This window comes from Lynx canadensis, chromosome B1 (genome assembly GCF_007474595.2).
Source record: "Lynx canadensis isolate LIC74 chromosome B1, mLynCan4.pri.v2, whole genome shotgun sequence".
Taxonomy (NCBI): domain Eukaryota; kingdom Metazoa; phylum Chordata; class Mammalia; order Carnivora; family Felidae; genus Lynx; species Lynx canadensis.
The window spans coordinates 165,151,701-165,170,318 of NC_044306.2; the positions used below are offsets into that span (position 1 = coordinate 165,151,701).

At 39.0% G+C, this 18,618-nt stretch overlaps 1 protein-coding gene and 1 non-coding gene across 7 annotated transcripts in view; one reads left to right on the plus strand and one right to left on the minus strand.

Moving 5' to 3' along the window:
• The window catches only part of FRYL (FRY like transcription coactivator), a 279,655-nt gene that overhangs the window by 232,889 nt on the left and 28,148 nt on the right, over positions 1-18,618 (plus strand). For all 6 annotated transcript variants that reach the window (XM_030313899.2, XM_030313898.2, XM_030313897.1 and 3 more), the window contains 7 exons: positions 954-1,124; positions 3,032-3,172; positions 6,289-6,486; positions 10,891-11,052; positions 11,180-11,254; positions 11,593-11,769; positions 15,648-15,851. In XM_030313899.2, the coding sequence (XP_030169759.1) occupies positions 954-1,124; positions 3,032-3,172; positions 6,289-6,486; positions 10,891-11,052; positions 11,180-11,254; positions 11,593-11,769; positions 15,648-15,851 (1,128 nt within the window). The remainder of the gene's footprint in view (positions 1-953; positions 1,125-3,031; positions 3,173-6,288; positions 6,487-10,890; positions 11,053-11,179; positions 11,255-11,592; positions 11,770-15,647; positions 15,852-18,618) is intronic.
• Positions 9,440-9,553, minus strand: LOC115513226. Its single transcript, XR_003968631.1, has one exon. It is a non-coding gene; the product is annotated as a small nucleolar RNA SNORA67 (small nucleolar RNA).

The following is an 18,618-nucleotide window of genomic DNA, read 5'->3' on the forward strand; positions in this document are numbered from 1 at the left end:
CCTTTCCCCAGTTCTGCATTATTCAGGTGCCCCCCGGAGCAGACTAAGGAACATCCTCACCAGTAACTCAGGGAACAAGCAAACAAGGTACATGTGGTCAGTAAGATCCTCCCAAACATTTTTTTTTTTAATGTTTATTTTTGAGAGAGAGTCAGAGCAAGCATGAGCAGGGGAAGGGCAGAGAGAGGGAGAGACAGAAAATCCCAAACAGGCTCCACGTTGTCAACGCAAAGTCTGATATTGGGCTCGATCCCATGAACGTCCTGAGCCGAAGTTGGACATTCAACCGACTAAGCCACCCAGGCATCCCCCACAAACATTTATTGATTCGGTTTCCATAATGTTGTATCAAACAAATTCTAGGAGGTCAATACATTTTGAAGTGACATTAAATTACTGGCCAAGGACCTTAGGAGCTTATTTCCTGAAGAGCAGTTTGGGGTCTATCCTACAGGTTGTCTGTCATTCACTGCAGGTGCAGGACTTAGCTCTATCAGAGCTCCCGTAGAGTCTTTTGAATATGTCACACATGTGAGCGGCTCTGCAGTTGACTGCTCCCCTGAAGGGGTGGGGAGGGGGGCACAGGGAAGGGAAGGTCTGGGGCTGGTCCCAACCTGGCTGCAAACTCCTCAGTGGAGACTGCCTGTTCCGTTATTGTGCACTGAACCATGCAGGGATTTTCCAAAACAGTTATAAAATGATATGTAGCATTTACAAAACTATGTAGGGGTTTTACCAAAGGCAGCTTTACAGAGCCTCAGGAATACCTTGTGCTTTTTTTCCTCTTTTCTTGTCCTCTCTTATTTAACTTTTCTACTGGATTAAAATAAAATGCATTAAAGCTTCAACACCTACCTCTAAATTTTTCAATAAATACATTTAGTATAAAATCAAGTTTAAACCTTAAATTGCCTTTATTTGGGGTGAATGACACTATTTTCTTTGTTTTTTAGGTGTGTGCAGAAGAGAAATGCCCAGCGCTGGTCAATCTGGCTCACATGATGAGTTTGTATAGTACACACACATATTCCAGAGACTGTTCTAACTGGATCAACGTAGTATGTAGATATCTGCATGATTCCTTCTCAGATACTACATTTAATCTTGTGACTTATCTTGCAGAGGTAAATTTATCAAAAAAAAGAAAAAATGTAATTTTTTTAACTGTGGCAAAATTTTCACGTGGATTTATTTCTAGAAGCAGTACTGATACTAATTAATCTTTAAATTGTGTTTGAAAGTGAATACAGATAACATTTTTTAAAAGTAAAATATGGGTAATTCCTTTCCAGTATAAAGAAAGTATAAAGCATACTTTCAAGTATGAAGGGTTTTTTTTTTTTTAATTTTCATTTTCAGTGTTTATTTTCTCATTCACTGTCCTCAAGTGATATCAACTCAAAATAAGATAAAACTTTACCTTTTATTTAAAATATTAAGTAAATATATTAACATTTAAATATATTTTCATATTCACTGTCCTTAAGTGACATAAAACTCAAAATAACGTAAACTACACCTTTATTTCAACTAAGAAATGGGTTTTCAGTGGTCTTGATCCTAGAGAATGGTTATAATTTTTTGTTTGTGAAAAATTAGTTCTTGACTGTGAAATCCTTTCTAGAATAAAATGGTGTGCAAAGGCATTTTTGCTGGGTAAGTTCTTATTTTGATAATATGTTTGCTCCCTGATCTAAGATATGATTTGAGTGGCTAAAGATGGAATTACAAAAACACTAGCCCTACAATATCATAAAAAGTTAATATCAGGGTGCCTGGGTGGCTCAGTTGGTTGAGCAGCCAACTCTTGATACCGGCTCAGGTCGTGATCTCCCAGTCACGAGATCAAGGCCTACATTTGACTCCAGGCTAAGCATGGAGCCTCCCTGGGATTCTCTCTCTCCCTCACTTTCTATACCCCTGCTCGCATACACTCTGTCTCTCAAAAGAAATGAACATTTTTTTGAAAAAGTTAATATTTGGTTGTTGAGAAAGTAACTTCATGCCTAAAAAATAAATTATTGAGTAGATAATCCACAAAGAATCTCAAAAGGAAGAAATTCCTACTCACTAAAAATTTTTGTCAGCTTATAATAAAGTGATACCTTCCTTTTTAAAAACCGACCTCTAAAAATTAAACCTAAAACACTGTATAAACTTAAAAAATTATTCATAACTCAATAGGTATTTTAAATATGGCTCAAAACACTGTTTAACTTAGCTATATCCCTGATGTTGACTATCACAGAATGCTTTAGGACTATCATAAAAACCAGTTTCGGACTGGTGTGCATTTTTAAGGTGTTGGTTTGATAGGTTTGCTCCCATCAACCTTACATTTAAGAGAGCTGATGATGGCAGAGAGCAGTGCCTGGCTGGCTCAGTATGTGGAGCACGCAACTCTTGATCTCGGGTTTGTGATTTCGAGGCCCACGTTGGGTATAGAGATTACTTTAAAAAAATTAAAAATCTTAAAAAAAAAAAGTGAACTGACGATGTGAACTGTTTTATTATTATTGTTAATTCTGAAATTATTCCTAACAACAGTACTGAAACTAGTTGTGTATATTTAGAACCACATATATTTAATCGTCCTGCAAACAATATAAAGTAGACAGTGTGATTATTATTTAAAAAAAAATCATGGCTCAGAGGTTGAGAAACTTGTCTAAGATCACATAGTTAACAAGTGGCTGTTGTGAATGGTTTGGGGATAGTTATTCTTTGGTGATGGTGGTATGATGGTTTTTTTCTTAACCTAGAATAAGTGGTGTTTAACTCAAATTAGCTCGGAAAATGAAAGAAAACACTAAGATTAAGATAAAAATAATTATCTATTGATCCTTTCTGAACTGAGGACAAGTGATGGTAATAGACATTGTCTTTTACCTTTGTTATTTATTAGTCTCTGGATTTCTGATCATCTAACCATAAAATCATGGATTAAATCTGTTCTGTTTTTCAGCATCATAAATATAAATACTGAATTTTCCTTAACCTCATGAAATTATACTCTTTATATTACTTTTAGCTGTTAGAGAAAGGATTGTCCAGCATGCAGCAGTCATTACTACAGATCATCTATAGTCTTTTGAGCCATATTGACCTCTCTGCTGCCCCGGTCAAGCAGTTCAATCTGGAGATCATAAAGATTATTGGTAAATATGTACAGGTGAGTGACCACAAAATTTATGTATAGAATTCCTTGTAAAACAATCCTATGATCATAAAAAAAAAAAAACAAAACAAAAAAACAAAAAAACAAAAAAAAAACACTTGAAAGGTTCAAGAATAGGGAAGTAGTTAGTCCCTAAGTCATGTTTCCAGGAATACTTATGACATGGAAAAAATGTTCTTCATGTAAGTGACAAAAAGCAAACTCTGAATGGCAGGATTGGTGTGATTTCCAATTTTGATTAATTGTTACATCTCTGAATACACATGTCAGTAGTGGCTGGAAAGAATGTACATGAGTGGCAGCTGTCATCACCTCTGGACAGTATACTTGTGACTCTTCTGTACCTGCTACTAACCAGATTCTATTACTGAACAGGTACTACTTTTAGAAACAGAAGAGCTCTTTGTAGAGTCTGTGTTTTAGAGGTATTTTCTGTGTCTGATAGAAGGAGCCCAGATATTTAGAAAGTAGGAAATCAGACTTGGTTTAAACCACGTAAATGATGGTAAGTCAGTCTGGTCTGTACTGAATTTCACCTTTGAATTATCTGTTAAGAAAGGTCTTGCTGAGCAGAGCAGTGTTGTGGATACAACTTACCAAAGAGAGCAAACTCTTTAAGAGCCTTAACAGATTAAGATTTTTGTTTCTACCCCAGTTATATTTGCATTCAAGAAAGCAAAACTTACAAATGGAAATACTTGGTTAGTGATGAATTTGTGTCTTAGCCCATATCTGAAAGTAATAAAATGCTATTGGTTTCCATTATTCCGTTCAGTAATCCAGATTCCTTTTATATTCCCTTGAAGATCAGTGAATGCAAATAACGTTAAAATTCTTTGGTGACCCTGTTTATTTTCTCTATCTTCTCTCTGAATGAGAGGCTTCACCAAATAACAATTGTATGTATTTTTTTCTAAAGCACATTTTTCTTTTCTTCTTAAGGTATAAGAGGTTAACTCATCAAGTATTTGCTGGGTCTCCCATAGAGACACACACCACATTGAATTACTAATTAAAAAAAATGCAGATGCATTATTTTATATTCAGAACCACAAGCTCACGTGTCCACTGGGCAAGCAAGTAACCATATGAGGGCATAGATTTCTGACTAAGTGAAGGCACACTCCCCATCTAAAAGGAACAGCACAACTTAGCTTCCCCTCCTGGCTGCCATGTTGGAATATAGAATCCAGGGCAGCCAGAACTTCTAACTTTTAAAGAGAAACTGGAAATGTGGGTTTTTCTGTAAAATCTCCTAATTTCAAAATGTTGACCCAAATTTATTTTCGACTCTTGTGTGAACCGAAGTCATATTTAGCTGACGGGTCATCATGGTTAAGTGACATCTGCTTTATTCAGACATTAAACATTTCACAGAATGGAGCTCCTCCTGATAATCTTTTGTATTTTAGGCACAACTACCAATATACTTTATAGAAACATCTCTGAAAAAGTTTTAGCTTTTTGCAATGCCGAGAGCTTCTAATTATTTCTGTCAGAAAAAAATGATGATGTCTACTTAGTCATAACTTTGTTAAATATAAACTACTTTTAAAAAATGATGTACTTGGGGCGCCTGGGTGGTTCAGTCGGTTAAGCGGCCGACTTCGGCTCAGGTCACGATCTCGCGGTCCGTGCGTTCGAGCCCCGCGTCGGGCTCTGGGCTGATGGCTCAGAGCCTGGAGCCTGCTTCCAATTCTGTGTCTCCCTCTCTCTCTGCACCTGCCCCGTTCATGCTCTGTCTCTCTCTGTCTCAAAAATAAATAAAACGTTAAAAAAAAATGATGTACTTAAAATGTCACAATCTATGTGGACATTTTTATATTTATTAAATATTTTGTGCTTTAGGTGTCTTCATATCAAGAGGTTATTAAACATATTGGATAACTCAGTTCTGCCAAAGATTTTTCACTTCCTTTTGGTCGTTGACAGAATGGTCAGCTGTGAAACAATATGTATAGCACAAGGTTGAGATGTGATTATGTTACCATAAATCAGAAAAAAAAGTTTTTTTGACGTGTATGCTTTTCAACAGATGGCAGAAAAATACTGTAAATTCTTTATTAGAAATTGATTTTTCTTCTCTACAAGTAATCTTTTTTTTAGCTTTTTAAAAACCTTTTTACTGTAGAAAATTTCAAATAAATATAAAAAATAGACTATGTAATGAATGCTTCCTTTTGTACCCATCAACAATCAACTCATTATTCTGTTTCATTTCTATTCTCCTCACTCCTATTACCCCTCCGGATTATGTTGAAGCAAATCCCAGACATCATACCATTTTATTCATACATAATTTTTAAGTTTCTCTAAAAGATAAGGACTTTTAAAATAATATAACCATATTAACATTATCACCATTAACAGGATAAACATTAATTCTTTAATATTTACAGGTACATCTGCCATGTAAATCATTTTAAATTATGTTGGTCGAAATACAGAAAAACTGAAAGCAGAAAAATAACTCAAAGAACATAGCCACCATATGTGTAGGGGGAAAAAACTCACCCTATACAACTCAGTAACTCCTGAGAACATCAGTTTAGATGTAATGATTAATCAAAATTAGGAATCATTCCGATCCTACCCTTCAGATTTGGGCTTGGGTCATCGAGAAAAAATCTAAATTCTTTTTAGTTTTTTAAATATTTTTGTGTCTGAAAAAGAAAGTAGGCATTAAAAATTATTTGCCTCCAAGACTTCAAAAAAGACTTATTTAAAGTTTAGAGTCTGAAAGCATAAACTTCATTTATCTAGAAAGTTCACGTACATACAACCCCTTTGTTTAACCTACTGCCAGATTACTCTATTAGACTTCCTAAATTAAATTAGTATTTGTGAAGCACCGATTAGGAGAAATGCAATACCAATTCTGAATTGGTAGCGTTGTAATGCATATGATGTCTCATAAATCTGACAGTAGAAATAATAATTTTCTTAACTTTTGTAACTCAGATCCTCTGTTAAGGACCTGAAAGTAAAAGCGAATGATTTACAGAAGTTTTTGCAGAAACAATATTTTCATTGTCTACAGTGTACACTAAATTTTGGTTCTTAAATATATGTTTATAATTTTTATATGTGCATTATTTTTTTGAAAACAGAGTCCTTACTGGAAGGAAGCCCTTAACATATTAAAACTGGTGGTCTCTCGCTCTGCAAGTCTCGTTGTGCCCAACGATATCCCCAAGACCTATGGAGGAGATCTAGGTTCTCCTGAAATATCCTTCACCAAGATTTTTAATAATGTCTCCAAGGAGTTGCCTGGGAAGACCTTAGATTTTCATTTTGATATATCTGAGGTAAGGTGCTCTATTTGAAACTTTCATTTGCTCATTTACTCACTCATCCGACAAGCATTGATTAAGCACATACTCAGTAGGAGACGTTGTGATAGGTGCTTTGAAATTGGGGTGGGGGTGGTAAAAAGGCCTGTCCTTGGGAAGCATACAATCTCTTGGGTCAGTGGGTAAATAAACATTGTGATAAGTGCTTTAGCTGGAAGTAAGTTAAAAGTACTGTAGGAAGATACAGCGTGTACCTCTAACCTGATGTGGTGTTGAAAGATAAAGTAATCCTAGGCAAGTGTATATGGAAGCTTGGGAACAGGAGATTAATGCAGGAAAAAGCAGCATGTGTGAATGAAGCCTCGTAGTGTGAGAAAGCATGGTATTCTGGAAATTTCCAATTTGTACCATATCTTGAGCAAAGACTATAGAGAATGCAAGTGTAGAGTATGATGGTAGATGAAGCCGAAGGCAGAGGAAGAGGCAAGATCATTAGGGATCTTGCATGCATCATAACAGGATGGTTTTATCTTGAAGCAGTGGGAACTCTTAAAGGATTTTTAACTGGAGTGGAAATTGTAGGATTTGCATTTGGGGAAGTTTACTCTGGCAACGGGATGGAAAAAATAGACCAGGATGGAAAAATAGACCAGGTGGAGAGGAGGGAAGTCAATAAGGAATCTGTTAGAATAATTAAAAGGTCATGTTGGCATGTCTCTAGGCACTTGCAGAGAAAATGAAAAGGGAAGGGATGGTTTTCAGAATGACTAAGGAAGTCATAAACATCTTGATGGGAAGGAGAGGAAGTACTGAGTGAGGAAGAGGCATCAAGGATATTGCTTCGACAACTGGCTGAATGTTGGTACCTTTGAGAGAGAAGGAGAAGGCAAGGAGAACAGATCTTGGCAGGAAGGGAAGAGTGAGGAGATCAGCCTTGGATATACTAACTCTGAACTAAGAACCTTCCAGTGGAGCTGCCTAGGAGGCAATTAGAGTTTATGTTTTAGAAGAAAACTGGGGTGGAAGTAACAATGTAAGGTCTTCAATGTTTTATAAGTGGGCAGTTAAAATTGTGAAAGGAAAAATAAGGCTAAAATAAACTAAGACCTGAAAAGCCCAATATTTTAAAGGGAGAGAGAGGCAGGGTCCACCAGTGCAGAAGGGAACCTGGGCCCTTGACTATGTCACATATTAACACAAATCTCACATAAAAATGTTTGGCTCTTGGTGGAAACCCCCAGTTTTGTTTTTTTTCCAGCACCTTAGCCCATTCTTACTGGCCTTGGAGCCATTAAAGTGGTCTTTTAGAAGCCAAAGAAGGAATTTTTCGAGAAGGAAGTTAACAACGATTGCAGGGAAGTTGAGAAAGATAAAAATGGAAGACCTAATTTCTTTAATATTATTGATTAGAATCATATAGATTTAAAAAATGTTTTGCTGTTCAGTCTTGGTGTTAGAATTTATCCAAATCTTTATGGGTTGTGTTTTTTAGATAGAAACTATGTTTGTTGCTAATTTTTTAGTTAATATCAGAATTTCTGTCCTGAAGCACATAGCATAGGAATTTGATAAAGAAACCGGGCTTTCCTGTGTCTTCTGAGTCAGAAATTGTAACTTAATTATCTTGTCTAAAGCAGTGATAAGAATTCTCAAAAACACTTGATATACTTAATTTCAATTTGTTGCTTCAAAGATTACTAAGTACCTGCTGTGTATAGGCATTGGAGTAGAGGAGCAGAGATGAATCGCACAAGGTCTAGGGGACTCACGTGCACTAGGGAAGACAGCCATGTAAACAAATCACCAACACGTGGCAAATGTCCAAGTATAATTACCCAGATGTGTGGCGTCAGAGAAGGCCTCCTTGGAGGTCTGGAGTCCCCATTAAAAGATGACCATGGGTTTGGTTGGTGAATATTCCATTCAAAGGCGGGGGTGGGGGGGGCAGCATGTGCCAAAACACAGGTCCCTAAAGGCAAGGTGTGTTTGGAACACAATAGCAAGTTCAGGTTTGCTGGAGTGTAAAGTGAGGGTGGGTGTGATAGACGTTGAGGTTAGGGAGAGCAGCAGGAACCACGGCATAAAGGAACCATGTGATATGCAAATGAGCTTGAATACGATTTTCAGATGTAAATTCAAGATGCTTCACAAAGCCAGAATAAATACAGATGAATTGTGGATGAGCATAGAATTTTTACCGAAACAAACTTGGAAATGTTACACATCAGATTTGTAGGGAGAAGCTGCATAGATCCCTTCCTCTTTGGAGTTGTTATCCAGCTTGAATATTTGCAAAAGCACATTACTGAAGCACATAGAACAGTATGCATTGAAAAGAACACCAAAATGGTAATAGATTAAATCTGAGTGGTAAGATGACAGGTGGTTTTTTGTTTTTTTGTTTTTTGTTTTAAATCACTTTAATATTTTCTGAGCTTTCAAAGAGGATATATTTCATAATCATGGTGGGGGATATGAAGGTGGTGGATTTTTGTTTTTGTTTCTTTTTTTTTTTTTTTTTTTTTTTTTTTTTTTGCCTCAAAAAGTGACATTTAGTCAAAGGGGGGAAAATGAGAAGTCCATCCTTAGGCTCCCTTCCCTCCCCTTTCCTGCTGCTCTTCAGCACCCTAAAGACTGAACCTTGGGTAGGGTTAGGTCGCAGGACAGCCCCTCAGATAAGGTCAGCAACACTGAGGGGCATCTCCTCAATGGAGGTGTTGTAGAAGGTCTCAGTGTCTCGAAGAGTCCTCTTGTCTTTTGTCACCATGTTGACAGCCACACTCTTATGGCCAAATCATTCACCACGACTGAGTCCGTGGATGTAGTTTTCCCTGCTGGTGAGAAGGTCACAGTTGATGACTAAAGAAACCTATTGCACATCAGTGCCTCTGGCCTAGGTCAGGGGAGAGGACAACTTCAGCATGGCAATGAGAAGAGCACACAGTCTATTCAGAAGAGACTGAAATGTATGTGCTAGGCAGCCACAGGAAGGCAAAGGAAACAAACATCCCCTATTACCCAGCAACCTAAGGTGTGCCAGATTGTATTCCAAGTTGCTACTTTCCTGAAGAGGGGCATGAAGATGGTGTTTTTTTTTTTTAAAGAAAGCAGATCCCTATTTAAAATAGTAAGTAGGGGCGCCTGGGCGGTTCAGTTGGTTAAATATCTGACCCTTGATCTTGGCTCAGGCCATGATCTCACAGTTCATGAGTTCAAGCCCCGCATCAGTCTCTGTGCTGACAGCATGCGGCCTACTTGGAATTCTCCCTCCCTCTCTCTCTGCCCCTACCCCACTCATGCTCTCTCTCTAAAGAGGTAAACTTAAGAAACACCTGGGTGGTGCAGTCAGTTAAGCGTCCGACTCTTGATCTCAGCTCAGGTCATGATTTCTCAGTTTGTGAGTTCAAGCCCCACGTTGGGTTCTGTGCTATTGGCGCTGAGCCTGCTTAGGATTCTGTCTCCCCTCTCTGTTCCTCCCTGCCTGTGCTTTCTCTCTCTAAATAGATAAGTAAAACTTAAAAAATAAATAAATAAATAAACTTAAGAAGATAATAATAAAATAGGAATGAGCTGTCTGATTGTCTCATCTTCTCAGGGAGTCATTTTCAGTGAAGTGAAGTCTCCTGATTAAAAAAAAAAAAGACATCATGTGGTGCCTGACTGGCTCAGTGGAAGTATGCAACTCTTTAATTTTTTTTTATGTTTATTTATTTTAAAAAAAAAATTTTTTTTTTTCAACATTTATTTATTTTTGGGACAGAGAGAGACAGAGCACGAACGGGGGAGGGGCAGAGAGAGAGGGAGACACAGAATCGGAAACAGGCTCCAGGCTCCGAGCCATCAGCCCAGAGCCTGACGCGGGGCTCGAACTCACGGACCGCGAGATCGTGACCTGGCTGAAGTCGGACGCTTAACCGACTGCGCCACCCAGGCGCCCCTGTTTATTTATTTTTGAGAGAGACAGTGTGAGCAGAGGAGGGGCAGCGAGAGAGGGAGACACAGAATCTGAAGCAGGCTCTAAGCTCTGAGCGGTCAGCACAGAGCCCAATGCAGGGCTCAAACTCACAAACTGTGACATCATGACCTGAGCCGAAGTCGGATGCTTAACCACCTGAGCCACCCAGGCGCCCAAAGCAGGCAACTCTTGATTTTGGGGCCGTGAGTTCAAGCCCCACACTGGGTATAGAGATAACTTAAATAAACAAACAAACTTTAAAAAATAAATTAATTTTTTAAAAGACGTCATTCCATTTGATTTTTGTAACATCTACTTTATGCTGTTATCTTCCTTTGCTCTTTTTTTTTTTTTTTTTTTTGGTTATTTGTAAAAAGAAAAAAAAAAAGTCCTTACAGATCCACTACTAATCCCTTTATGGTGAAATATCCCAGTCGAACACTGTCCTTTTTGTTTCTCTGCAGACACCAATCATTGGAAATAAGTATGGCGATCAGCATAGTGCAGCTGGAAGAAATGGGAAACCCAAAGTTATTGCAGTTACTAGGAGTACTTCTTCTACTTCTTCTGGTTCTAATTCTAATGCCTTGGTTCCTGTTAGCTGGAAAAGGCCACAGTTATCACAGGTACATTAAAAAAAAAAAAAATCAAAACTGAACATCTACAGAAGAATCAATTTTGTTGCATGTATGACAGCTTGAGAATTTGTCTTATTTATCAGTAATCCTAACATTTGCATTTTTCCCCCCTTAGCGAAGAACAAGAGAAAAGCTAATGAATGTGCTTTCTCTCTGTGGTCCAGAATCTGGCCTTCCAAAGAATCCATCCGTGAGTAATCATGATCGCATGCATAAAGGCTGTAAAAATCCTGTTACTACTCCATTAAAAAAAATGGAAATTATTCTGTCTCCTTGCTTGCCTTTTCTAACTTCCCTTATTTCATGGCATTAACTAAGAATGAAAAAGATATGGTCTCCATGGTACTTGGAAGTTACATTAATTAAGTATTCAACCAGTTAGACTTTAGCATGAAAACCAGATTGAAGCTCTGAATTCTTTGACAGATGAAGCCTGCGGTGGCTCTTCGAGCACCAGTGTCTCATGGGCAGAGTGACGATGCTGACGGGTGGCCTTTTTTTTTTTTTTCTTTTTTGGCTGGGCCTTAGGTTGTATTTTCTTCTAACGAGGATTTGGAAGTTGGTGACCAACAGACCAGCCTAATTTCTGCAACAGAAGACATGATTCAAGAGGAAGAAGTGGCCGTGGAAGACAACAGCAGTGAACAACAATTTGGCGTTTTTAAGGATTTTGACTTTTTAGACGTTGAATTGGAAGATGCAGAGGTAAGGATGTGGGCAGTCCGTATATTTATAGCTTACAGTTGCAAGTATATAAGAATTAAGTGTTTGACCATAGCATCTTTCCTTATTAAGGTCAGTGTGAGGTCAAGAAGGTAAAATCGGGCTAGATGGGTGATGGGCATTAAGGAGGGCACTTGTGATAAGCACTGGGTGTTACACATAGGTGACTAATCACTAAATTCTACTCCTGAAGCTAATACCACACTATATGTTAACTAACTAGAAATTAAATAAAAACTTGAAACAACAAACGAATTAAACAAAAATGTTTTTAAAGGTAAAAATCTAAATTGGGAAGTAAACGTGACTAGTACGGTTGGTCAGTTAGCAGAAGTAGTCTGAAACAGAAGAGGAACGTCTAATTCTTACTCTTTGCCCCAAGAAATAAAAAGTGAAAAATGGGTTTCTTCCAAAGTTATGTCTTTAATTTAGGATATGCTTATGTTTCAAATGAGACAGACAAATTAATATGCAGCAAAATGGTAAAAAATTATATTAAAATTTATCTAACACTATTTTAAAGTATAAGTACAAACACTTAACACTAAGTTAAATTAAATGAACTCACATGATTTCAAGGGCTTTGGCTCTCCAGAACTCTCTACTGTGTCGAATGACCGAGATTCTACCTGCGACATCCTCACTGTTTTCTTCTTCGTACTGTAGCCAGCCCCCTCAAATGACTCATTTCACGTAGCACCAAGGGGCTCTCTCCTCTAAATTGATTCAGTCTAGATTAAATTGATAGGTATGTGTCAGTTTAGATGATTTCGAAATGAAAAATCGGACTCAAAAGGCGGATTTACGAGCTTACAAAACTGAGGTAGTCCTGAGGGTTATAGCTTATTTAGATGTGGCTCAGGGAGGTCTCTGATCATTTCTCTGCAGTTGGCTAGGCTCCGCCCTTCTCTGCAAGTCTCTGTCACATGGTTATGTCCACATCCAGCAGTGTTCAAAGCAAATGAAGGTCACTTTTGTAACAGTGAAGAAGTTGCTCTCCTAAACGTCCTCAGCACACTTCCTGTTACATTAGTGGGTCAAGCTGGATCATTTGCCAATATCTGAAACAGTCACTGTGGCAAAGAGAACAGGATTGCCCTGACATTGTGAGGCTCTTCGGGACCTATTCCTGTAGCTCATCTCCCTAAACTTGCAACTCCTAAATCTAAAACGTTTGTCACATAAGTTTCAAAAGTGTTCATTCTAAAATGTATACAAATACCTATATTTGAGAAGCCCAAAATGCCTTGTCATCCAGTATCCATCCCATGTCATTGACACATCTTTCTCCAAAGAATTTAAAGTCGCTCACATAACTGAAATGCATTGATTAACCCTCTTGAAGGGATGTTTCCTTTGGCTCTAATAGGTGAGGAGGGATGAAATGTAATGGCCTGCGCCATGTCACATCATTAGTTGTGGACAGGAGACCAGTTTAAGGAGATCCTCCTACATGCTTCATCCTCCTTTGCATATAGAAGGGTACAACCATGGTGGCTCAGGGTCAAACCAATTGCCTTTGTTCTCGGCATGAACATGTTCCCAAAGACACATGGATAGGTTCACAGGAGCCCCCAGCAAGTATTATTCAGCCTCATAGGGCAGTGGCTTTTAAACTTTTTTTGTTTTTGTTTTTACTGTGATCCATACTTAATACATTTTATATCACATCCAAGTAGATACACATACCTTTAAAATGAAAGTTTCAAGAATACGCAGCCTTGTGGCACCTTGCTGGCTCAGTCAGTGGAGCGTGTGACTCATGATCTTGGGGTTGTGAGTTCAGGCCCCACACTGGGTATAGAGATTACTTGAAAAAAAATAAAAAGAATATGCAATATGCAGCCTCACCTTCTGCTGTTATGCACGCTGATATTTCCTGTTCTCTTTCATTTTTTTTTTCCAAAGTGGCAGATCACCATCCTCTAAAATTGATTTCACATCCCCAATTTCAAAAACACGTTGTAAGAAGTAGGACTGACTTGAATAATCAGGCAAGAAAGTCTGATGGATTGAAGAGCCTTGCTGCCCGACCACAAGGGCATGAGCAGCTCCTAAACTCTAATGCAGTTATTTGTTTTCAATTGAGAGTTTAAAATTTGTGAAGGCAGGCAGGCAGGCTCTTGACATGTTTGTAATGGTAAAGTTATTTATTTTGTTTGCTTTTTTATCTTCTTTTTTTTTTAAAGAACTCTGTAAATGCTTCCAAGTTTATCCCACACCCTAATACATAGGTACTAATTAACATGGATTTTGAACAGAACTTTGGCAAATTGAATTAAAGACGCTTAATGTAGTTTTGTCTTTAATTCAAGTCATAGTGATTTGGGTGGGTGGTGTTCATGTATGCCTCATCATTAGACAATTCAAATAGTAGAGATTTTTTAAAACCTAAATATAGTCTTGCTTAAAACATGGTGGTAGGAAATACTTTGCTACAAAACAAATGAAACTGTTAATTAAACTTCTGAAATACCCCCCAAATACCTGCCAACCTTGGAAGCTCCCCGTGTGTAGTCATTCATTCACCAAACAAATATTTAGGGCTGTTGCCATTATTATGTACTGTGCTACATAATAATAATTGAAATATCTGGTAGGAAGGTGGCTTTTCGAACTTTGACCTGCAGGGTTTCTAAGACTTCAAGGATGTACCCAGAGTGCAGGCAAAGAGCTCCTTGTTACCTTTTGCAGCCAGAGCGGCTTGGGTTTAGTTCATCAGCTTTGCACGGTTGACTTCCATTTTAAATTTCATTCGAAATAAGTATTGCTTTGCTTTATTTAAAAAAAAAAAAGGATTTGAAAACCTCTATCCTAGCCAGTGCCTCTCGAGTAAAGGAGCACAAATAAATCCTATATTGCTGGCCAACTCATTGTCATTTGTCATATCAGGGCTTAAGAGCGAGTGTAAATTATATCCTTGCAAAAGGAGGATCAGCTTAGAATAACAGAAACATAACTTCTATAAATCCATACGTGGGGTGAAATTGAAATCTGCCCTATTTCCTCTTGACCTTTTGAACTTGCCAAAAGTTATGTTTTGATGGCTTTGATCTTGATTTTAGACTATTTCATAGTAAAAAATGGCCACTGGGTTTAGCCAGAACCATTCTCTAGACGAAAATAATTGTGACCCTGTATGTTGTCAACTGAATGTGGGTACTTTAAGTCAGTTTTGCATTGTATCAAGTATTAAATCTATGTAAATCTTGAAGATTTTCTTAAAGTTTGTGTTTGCAAAGTGTATCACAGAAATGTTGTTTTCAGTGTCTGTCTCTGACTTCTTCATAATATATTTTGCATAAAAAAGTAATTTGAATCACATGTTGGCTTTCTACTCAGAGCTTAATCCAGAGCTTGAATCAGTCTTTGGGTTTGAGAAATCACAAAGAGTTTTCCCCCAAAAGTGTAGCGTATATTTAAATGTTTGTCTTCGTTCTTTCTAATTCTGTGTGTTTTCCTTTTTGCTAACCAGGAACTGCAGGTAAGTTGCAGCCTGGTGTTGTGGATTGTTTATGTATCGTTGTCTGTGATGTATTCGTCTTCTTCGTGGTCTCATTTGTGTTTGGGCATTAGAATAGAAATGGCCTAGATAGTAGGTTTAGTCGGTCCCCAGTCATACAATATAGGAGGTCAAGAAAATTAGTTAAAACAGGCTCAACCAAATATTGTGATCTCTTTAAATATGAATATTTAACGATGTTTTAAAAGTTTCGAGAAATTGAAGGGCTGATTGAAACTCTGCTTATGATGATGCATTGAGTATTTTTCATCTCAGTACATGTTTTCCTGGTGTGTTGTGTTTACTGTATTTATACACATGTATCTGAGGCCTTAGAGATCATGTCTTTCTTTTCCAGGGTGAAAGTATGGACAATTTCAACTGGGGAGTCCGCAGGCGCTCACTGGACAGTATTGACAAAGGGGACACTCCCTCCCTCCAAGAGTACCAGTGCTCCAGCAGCACCCCCAGCCTGAACCTGACCAACCAGGAAGACACGGACGAGTCCTCGGAAGAGGAAGCAGCTCTCACAGCAAGCCAGATACTGTCCCGCACGCAGATGGTACACACTTACCTTCTCATACAGCGACAGTTGGTCTCACTCTCCTCCTAACTTCCACCTTAGTAATTACTGTCTCTGGATTTTCCGATTTTCATTTCACTTTGGGTAAAACGCACACACCGAAATGAAAATACAGAGTTGCATTGCTAATGGAGCGTGCTGTGCATGACATTACTCAACATTTACGTTTATGCCGCACACCCTTTAGCAGCTGAGACAGTGTTACCTTCTCTCCTAGTGATGGCGAGTCGCTCTGGACACTTCTAGAGGTCCTCATCTTGAGTGACACGTAGTTTTGGTATCCGTGTGGACACCAACACTGCTTTATCCGCCACCCACTTTTCTTCGCTGGTTGGCGTGGAAAGATCGAGCACAGCTTTGTGCCTTTCGAGATCAGGTCAGTTATATGTGGGGGTTCCGACTTGTGGCCCAGAGGCTACATGGCAGAGATTAAAGAGTGAGTGAAACATGAGAAAAGGAAGCCCGCAAGGCTAGTCTGCCTGCTCAGAAATGTGGGAGCGAAAGGGGTGGCAGGAGGAAAGGAGGTGTGGAAGGGCCCCCGCGGGGCACATAGATAGGAATCAGTGGTGCCAGCAGGCTGCACTGACCTAGCTCTCAAGGGATACCCTTTTCACACTGAGCCCAGCCGTGCCCTCTCTTTTGCCCCTGTTTGCTCCACGTTCAGTCGGCTGGTGGAGCGCGGGCCGCAGTGTTGAGTGGCAGGGGCTGCTCTGGCTGTAAACAAAATGGGAAGTTGCCAGTTTGCACGTGGCTTCCGGTCACCTCTCCAATTTGGGCATCTCATTGTTGTCCCACGATGTCTTTCAGTCAACCCTCATTTAAGTGTTAAATGATGAACAGCAACTGATGATAATAACAGCAACTGTTACCACTCACTGGATGCTTGTCATGCCCCAGCCTCTGTGAAGGGTGTTTGGCATCTATTAGTCTGCAGAACGCCCCGACCCCCAACCACATGAAGTAAGTACGGTTATCGCAATTCTGCAGGACGAGCCACTTGTCCCAGGACACATAGCTACTAGTTAAGTAGGCTGGAACCAAGCCGTCTGCCTCCACATCCATGCCACCTAACGCTTCGTCCTCCTTGGGACTATTTTCATTTAATCGAGTTACTGGCAACAGTGACTGAAGGAGGCACCAGCCCTCCGTGGAGCCAGACCGTGGCATTGTGCCGCCAACCTTCTGTGTACCTATGGTCAACCTACCTAACTTCCCTTTTAAAACTGGACTCTGGATAGTGTCTGCCTCATGGGAATTTTATGAGGAGGAAGCACCCAGCCTACAATAAATGCTTAACAGAGGTTTGCTCCCACGAGAGCCATGGGATAGAACGGCCTGTCTCCTCAAAATCCTAGAGGAGAACACAGGCACCAACCCCTCCGAACTCGGCCGGAACAACTTCTTACTCAGCACGTCTCCAGAGCAAGGGAGACCAAAGCAAAACTGGACTACTGGGACCTTATCAAAATAAAAAGCTTCTTTACAGTGAAGGAAACAGTCAACAAAACTAAAAGGCAACCGACAGAATGGGAGAAGATACTTGTAAATATCTGATAAGGGATTAGTATCCAAAATCTATAAAGAACTTACCAAACTCAACACCCAAAAAATAAATAATTCAGTTAAGAAATGGGAGAAGACATGAATAGACATTTTTCCAAAGAAGACATCCAGATGGCTAACAGACGCATGAAAAGATGCTCAACATCACTCATCACCGGGGAAATACAAATCGAAACCACAATGAGATAGCCCCTCACACCTGTCAGTGTGGCTAAAATTAACAACACAGTAAACCACAGATGTTGGTGAGGATGCAGAGAAAGGGGAAACCCTCTTAACACCGTTGGTGGGAATGCAAACTGGTGCAGCCACTCTGGAGAACAGTATGGAGGCTCCTCAAAAAGTTAAAAATAGAACCACCCTATGACCCAGCAACTGCACTACTAGGTATTTACCCACAGGATACAAAAAGACAGATTCGAAGGGGCACATGCACCCCAGTGTTTATAGCAGCACTATCAACAATAGCCACATTATGGAAAGAGTCCAAATGTCCATTGACTGATGAATGGATAAAGAAGATGTGGTATATATATATATATACAATGAAATATTACTCAGCCACCAAAAAGAATGAAATCTTGCCATTTATATAGTTTATTAATGCTAAGTGAAATAAGTCAGAGAAAGACAGGTACCATATGATTTCACTAATGTGTAAAATTTAAGAAATAAAACAGATGAACAGAGGGGAAGGGAAAAGAGAGAAGAGAGGGAAACAAATCACAAGAGACTCTTAAGGACAGAAAACAAACTGAAGGTTGCTGGAGGGGAGGTGGTAGACGGATTGGGGCTAGATGGGTGATGGGCATTAAGGAGGACACTTTTTGGGATGAGCACTGGGTATTGTATGGAAGTGATGAATCACTAGATTCTGCTCCTGAAACCAATATGGCACTACATGTTAACTAAGTAGAATTTAAATAAAAATGAAAACTAAAAAAAAAAAGAAGAAAGAGAGAGAAAAAAAGAAAAGAACTATCTCCTTATAAGGCCAACCCTAGTCCTAGTGGTAACAAAATAAAAAAAAACTAATTCAAAGTTGCTTCCTCTTCACAGGGGGAATGATGGTTTTTGCCTTTACCTACTCTGAATCAGAAACTTGATGATTTATGTTACTGACGGTGAAGAATTTATAACCCTGCTTATAAAAGGAAAAACTCTAGTATTCCCTTTTTTTCTG